The following is a 7,268-nucleotide window of genomic DNA, read 5'->3' as shown; positions in this document are numbered from 1 at the left end:
TCATTGAAAAATGGCAATTACCTCCTAAACGACTTAGCCAAACATGACTTTGCTCTATATAATAAGCACTGCCCCTCAAAAGCCGCCACAATGTGAGTTTCGCTGGGAAAACTTGCTCTTGACGGAGACGTGTGTTCAAACACTATATACAATTTTCAACACTTGACAAGCTATAATCCTGGTTATGGGCGTTCCGTTGCCGACAGTCTCTGCCTACGGTTTACCAATAACAACTGACTGGGTCATTTGACCAATCGCCCAAAGGATATGTGTGGGAAAATGAATCGTCGAACGAATCATTTGGGAGTCCTTGAGCAAATCAGGTAAAAATAAATGCATATTTTAAGACAAATTAAGTGTTTTTTATCCTTGCATGCACGTTAAACTGTTTTTGGGAACTCCCAAAACAAAAATAGGAACATTTCAAATGCTATGATAGAGGCTCTTTAAAAATGGAAGCCATTCTTTTTGGCACTCCACACCAGACCAGACCCGCATCACCTTCTCTGGTCATGATATCCACCTCCTCTCACCCTCAATCACAAACCTTGGTGTTAAAATGGACCATCATTTTGAACTTTGAGGCCCATATTAAACATCTTTGTAAAACCTCTTTCTTTCATCTTAGGAACATGGCAAAACTTCGCCCAATGCTCACTTTCCCCGATGCCGAAAAACTTGTCCATGCCTTTGTTTCCTCCAGGCTGGACTATTGCAATGCACTCCTAATCAGGATCCCAAGCAAGAAGATCAAGCAACTGCAGTACATCTAGAACTGTGCGGCTAGGATTCTGATGGGCGTGTGGAAGTACCACCATATCAACCCATCCTTAAATCAATTCAAAGTTTTTTGAATTCAAAGTTTTTCTTCTGTCCCATCAGTGCCTCCATGACACTTGCTCCACCATATATCAAACAACTCATCACCCCCCTTTCCGCATCATGCCATCTCCGCTCTGGACAGGCTCTGGACAATCTCCTTCAGCCTTTGAGGACAAGGCTTCGTACTATGGGTGACCGTGCCTTGTGTTCAGTTGCACCCAGTCTCTGAAATGCTCTCTGTTAGTTCGTACACCTTTTCCTAGGTCAAATTCTTGCACTTTTCAAGGTCCATTTAAAGCTTTTTCCAGCACCTTTTACCACTGTAAATTACATACCAATACATAGACAAAAATTGTTATTTAGTGTTTTTATCACATTAAAAGAGATAATGCTATAAACAGCCAAAATTGTGTTTCGTAAAAGCAGAAGGATCAGATATTTAAGCAAGTTTTATTTTTCAAAATGTATCACTAAACAGATAATGCCTATGAATAATACTTTTCATTGTACAAATATTGCATCCCAGATAATGTGATTTTCAGGCAGTAAAACTGAAGAAATTTCAAGGCCTGAAAATATGAAGACATGGGATTTGAACAGAAATATTTTACAGGCCTAGGTTTTGGGACACATTCGTGATATAGACAAGGTTTGAGCAGAATCTGGGACCTGTCTCAACTTACCCCGGAGGACTCGGACGGCACACAGGGCCATGCCTGATAGCCTATATTCATTGAAAGAATGTATTTCATTGCCAAGACATACACATGCATCTACTGGAATGGGGCAGAGTGAAGGCCGTCCTCAGCCTTGCAGTAGACGTGTGACACTCCATATTACACGCTTTCTGCTCACCAATCACAGATGTTCACTGGGTGTTGTTAACGCTATTGTTACTGTGCCCTAACTTTGGCTATGTTCACTGCATCTTCCACAAATGAACATGCCATTACTGACACAATGATATGAAGAAGAGAACTTCACTTGCAAACACTTACATTGTTTGGACCACTATAAGTGTGTCCGATCGAGTAATCAAGTTCTACTCACACTTGCAGTCTTTACGTCAGTCATGCAAGTGTGTGAGTGTGTTAGGACAAGGCATGTGTTTTCTTTAACTCTCCGTGACCCTCAGCGTCTCAAGAAGCTCACATACCCGTGAAGTATTTTTAGCTTTGGCAAGTCGAGGCAAAAAAAAAACAAAAAAAACAAATGAAGTGCCGGCAGTGTGTGTGTGTTTCATGAAGTGCCGGCAGTGAAAGCCGCACATCCCTCACCAGCATGGCTGATACACCTTCCAACACAATAGAAATGTCCCCCTTTTCAGGTGGCTTGAGAGCAGAAGAGCTCGCTGCACTTGGAGCCGAGAACGGGACGCCTCAGGCTATTTACAGATCATGCTGAGCTAGAGAAGTTCCTCAGCTGAGAGGACATGCGGAGACAGCCATGCACCGAGCGTCTCTGACTAAAGCAGATGCAGAGAAAAGGGAAACAATGGAAATAGTGGATCCGGAGAACGAGATGACGGCACTGGCGGAACCGGAACTAGAGCCAGAACCGTGGAACACCGCGGAGGAGGACTTGAGAAACAGGTGAGAAAAGCACAGCTCACCCGGGGTGGATGTACATGCAGTGGTGCAATTCGATTCAATTTCGATTCTAAATTCGATTCCGGATTCAAATCAATGAAAATAGATTACAAAAACTACATTTATATAAAAAAATAACAGTGAACACAAGTTTACAAGTGGTTAAAGGATAAAAAGAAATCAAGAGCCACAAACCTGTATATTAAACTTTTTTTTATTTTAGGTGAACTTGGGTACGTTAACACAGAACCCAACTCTATATTTCAAATGCATACAATGGATAAACAGGTTTTTGATGCTTTTTGAAGATGAAAAATTGATGCTGGAAATTGGACGAGTCAGAATAGTCGCATGCCTTGGTAAAACATAATCAGGTTATTTTATGTTTAAGATCAAACAAACAAAAAATCTTCCAGCATTAGCTGTAAAATACAAGCCTATGAACAGTGGAGGAAAACTAACCCTGGCTTTTAGGGGATAGAAAATAAATATGGAAAAAATTGATTTGTCGCCTTTAAGAATCGTTTTGAATCGAGCCCTACAGCATACAGTACATGTGATTTACAGTCAAACCCAAGTTTATTCAGAATCCTTCAACATTTTTCACATTATCAGTTTATCCGCTATAGTTTTGAAAATGGTAATAAAACATGAGTTTTATTAAAACATAAATAAGTGGATATTTCACTGGTTTTGTCCATCCTTGTTAGACTCTCACACCTGAATTATGTTGAATAATTGTCAGCTGTTAAATTTAACTAAACAATTAGATAATACCAGTTTAGCTCAACCAGTGACCAAGCAATGCTTCTTGTTGTTCAGTCTATGTGTAAAAAGAGCATTAGCAATTACAGAAAACACACTTCAGCAAAACATGATCAGCTCAAAGTGGCTAAATCATTTTTGCTCCCATATTTTATTGGTTCAAGGTTCAAAGGTTTTTATTTGTCACATACTCATACAAGATGCGCAGTGAAATGTTTTTGTGATGTACTGTACTTCTGTGCTCAGTAGAAAATAAGAATTCAATAAATACAACAAATACAATATAATAAAGTTATAGCAGAAATTATAATTAAGTTACTATTAAGTTATGATTAAATTATGTGTATGCTTATTTTACATGAGCAGTAATGCAGTCAGTGTGCAATAGTTAGAAGTAAAGAATATTATTTTATCTATAAGTAAAAACTAGACAGCCAGATGTACAGATGTTAAAATTGTAATCACTGTATTAAGAATATTTAGGTTTAATATGTCACAGTTTACTTTATTTTGCTCTCCTCACTCACATAAATGAACTAGTGTCCTGCACACACTAGTAAAGTGGTGTCTGAATCATCTTTGGTTTGACTGTACCATAACTTTTGCTAAATAATATCAGACTGATGTGTTTGGTGTGAATCCCCTCAGCCTGAGAGAGGTCGTCCAGGATGGTGCCGTGAAGCCCAAACTCCATTGCCTGATGATGGACCCATGCTTCTCCATGGTGACGGTCCAGAGCGAGGACAGCGGGATCTCCTGGGAGACCGCATCGAGCCGATGCTCCACACCATGGGCCTCCGAGTTCAACGCCTCCGAACCCTCGTACTCCCTCGACGCCTCTGGAACGGCCGGCAGGATTGTGTTCATTATGGACAAAGAACTGATGAGCAGGAGAAAGAAAAAGCAAAAATCTGACAAAACAAGGACTCGCCAGCAAGTCACTCGCGAGATCCTTGCGGAAGCGGAGAGACCGGCAATGGTGGAAGTGTCTGTTCCTAACTCGGGAGCTGAAGAGCAAAGAACGGCGGATCTGAAAGAAGACCGTCTGTTCAGTTTAGTCTCCGAAGGATCCGAGATACTGAACATCATCGCTCCACATAAAGTGTCCACGGTGGACGAAGAGGAGAGCAAAGGTTTGGAAGATAACCTGTTCTACCTTGAGGAGACGCCAGCTATGAAATCCCCAGAGATCCCAGATGAGCCAGACCTTGATGTTCCTCCCGAGACCGAGAAGATCAATGCGGTGATCCCAGAGCCGCTAGTCTCGTTCCCACATGTCCAAGAGCCCCGAAGAGGAGCGACGGCCGAAGACTACTTTGAGAAGTTTGCGCTCCTCTATGATCAAGCGCCATCAGGAGCCGCGCCTGTTGAAGAATCACCGGAGCAAATTGAGGAAAAGATTGAAGACGCACCTCGTCCAGAAGTGGAACCAGATCCCGGTGTCTCCTTATCCGCGAGTATGCTAGATATTTCTGACGAACACTTGGACGATGTGTTTTATGGCGGAGGTGGCGAGCCACACGATGGTGCCGCGAGTGCTGGGGAAAAGGGAAGGGAGTTTTCCCAGTCCTCTCTGAAGGAAAGCGGGAGTGCCTTGTTTGGGAGTGAGGAGTCAGTCCTCACGCCCATATACCTTCCTGAAGGGCCTCAGAAAATCATTGACCTTAATCTGCTGGAGGAGCCGAAAGCCTTGCCGTTCCTGTACTCAGATCTGTATGCGGACGCCATCGGGACCCGTAAGAAGCTGGACGACGAGGTCGAGAGCGTGACCTCAGAGAAATCCTTCCACAGTCAAGAGTCCGACTGGGAGGACAGAGGCTATCTGGAGAAGTTTGTGCTCAAGGTTGAGACTCACGCCGCAGAGAACGACTTCAGGCGCGCCGAAGAACGGCATGATCCTTTCAAACTCACTGGATTCGTGGAATGCCACAGAGCAGAGGTGGAAAATCCAGGAGACGATCCAGCAGAAGAAATCACAGATTTCTTTAGGAACAGCGCATCTTCGTCTCCCTGCGAACCTGTGGAGCGGCTGGAGAGAGAAGAGGAGACTGAAGTCATGAGGACGCCTCGGGTCACGTTCAAAGAGCAAGCATCGACACCATCACGTATAGAACCACAGAATCAACTGTTTGCTGAAGACGACGACGACTTTTCAGAAGAGTTTTTACCGGTTGAATTAAGTGAGGATTGTCCAGCATGGGAGGAAAGCTTGCCGACGATTGTCAGAGATGCTGTAAAATCAACTTCAACCCGGACGGATGAATCAAGACTTAAACAGAATCCTGTAAGCGATAACAGTCAAATCCAAGTGCAAACCACAGTCAAACCCATTATTCCTCACTACAAACCCTTCCTGGATCTGACCCCGCTGATGCCCGTTGAGTCTGAGGACGAGAAGGAAACCACCGAGGGGGAAACGGAGAAGGAGAACACGAGCTCTGAAAATGCCGGATCATCCAGTAATCCCTCACAGCGACGGGATCATCCACATGAGGACAATGCAGAAGCTCCAGCTTCCTTGAGAAAGTCTGACTGACTTTAAAGGGTCGCTGATTTGCTGGCTCGATGACGATCAGTCCAACAGAAAAGAACAGAAACTGAGCAGATGGTTATCATGTGTCTCTATTGGTGCATTCAAGTCATCTCTTAAAGATCGTATTTAAGTGTTGCACATTCGCCATCACAATGTCGTGGGAAGCTCTGGATTTTTTTTAAGCCCTGACCTCTACGAGTTGTGGGCGTGCCAGTGAGAAACATGGTGGAACACCACAACACTTAAAGGTATTTAGCAGTGATATTATCTAGCTTTTCTATTTACAGCGCAGTAAGCTAATTGCCTGCACAGAATATGATGGCATTATAATATATCAATATAATTCGTAATGATAAAGTTTGCAGTGGCTTCATAAGTTAATTAAAAACATAAAAAAGCAAAGCACACATGATGCACATTTCTTTGTACTTCATTTTCTAAAACTAGATTTTAAGAATCTTGCTGTATTTTTGTGTAATTGATTAAGATTAAGTATGCCGCCATCTTAATCAGACATAATGTGACTTGACCGCACATGACCTGGTAAACATGAATATGTCACTTAAGAGTCTAGAACGGAAAAACATAAATGTACAGTGTATATGTGACTATATAAGCCTAATGAGACAAAAGTTTGTGAGAGTCTACAAATCACCTGAATCAGTGTTGAAAAAAAATTATTTAAAAACATTTTATCTTACAATAACTTGTGCTTAAATTACTGGTTATAATATTCACCTCTGCAGTTAATTTTCCCGCTCAGGCTTCAGCATGTAACGTTACAAGAGTGTAATTTCATTTAAACACTTGACATGTGAATACGATGAATAAAGTATACTGTTAACTTGGTGTATGTGCTCTGTTTCATGTCAGAATTACATTGTTTAAGTATCTAAAAGACACTGTTGTCTCGTTAAAGTTTCAACATCATCGTGTTTTCGTTATAGCCTACAATCTAAAATTGTACATCAACCAACAATCAAAAAGTTTCCTTCTATGAAATTTCATCTGAAGCAGACTGTGACAGCTTGATAGCCCAGTCATTTTATGAAAAAAGGTTGAACAAATTGCAACAGAAGCAAACTCAACTGATTTTGTATCCTCAATATGAGTAAGGAAAAAAAAGTCCCAAAGAATCCCATCAGGGGAACATTTTGAAAAAGACCCAAATATATCCCATTCATTCGCAAATTCATTCTTTTTCTCACATGAATAGGGTAAAATTTTAACCTTTGGATATCATCATGGAAATATCAGAAATCACTGAGTTGATTACTTACATCAAGACAAACAAAAAATGTATTACAAGTTTTTCAAAATTGTTTGTTAACATGGACAAACGGTGTATAATATAATTACGTATTAGCTAATTTGCATAATTACCTAAACAGATCTAAACATTGGGTTTAGCAGGTTAAAATGTTTTTTGAATCTTGTTGACATATAGCCTAACAGTAAAACACTTAATGTTAAGGTCTGAACCCATTTAGGCTACTCATGAACATTAATACAGGAAGAAGTACTTTAGAAACCAGTCTTTATTAAATTTATTGCGAGAT

The 7,268-nt window shown here is 41.2% G+C and overlaps 1 protein-coding gene across 1 annotated transcript; it reads left to right on the top strand.

Annotated features, from left to right (window-relative positions):
• Positions 1–2,037: 2,037 nt before the first annotated feature.
• On the top strand, positions 2,038–6,023 carry LOC120461886 (uncharacterized). The gene is made up of 2 exons (XM_039650211.2): positions 2,038–2,414; positions 3,825–6,023. Exons 1-2 carry the CDS (start codon positions 2,269–2,271, stop codon positions 5,710–5,712), a joined length of 2,034 nt encoding a protein of 677 aa, XP_039506145.2. The 5' UTR covers positions 2,038–2,268; the 3' UTR covers positions 5,713–6,023.
• The last annotated feature ends 1,245 nt before the right edge of the window (positions 6,024–7,268 follow it).

This window comes from Pimephales promelas, chromosome 19 (assembly GCF_988280905.1).
Source record: "Pimephales promelas chromosome 19, fPimPro1.hap1.1, whole genome shotgun sequence".
Lineage (NCBI taxonomy): Eukaryota > Metazoa > Chordata > Actinopteri > Cypriniformes > Leuciscidae > Pimephales > Pimephales promelas.
Note: the sequence above shows the minus strand (reverse complement) of the source record. Positions and strands in the feature narration are given on the sequence as shown.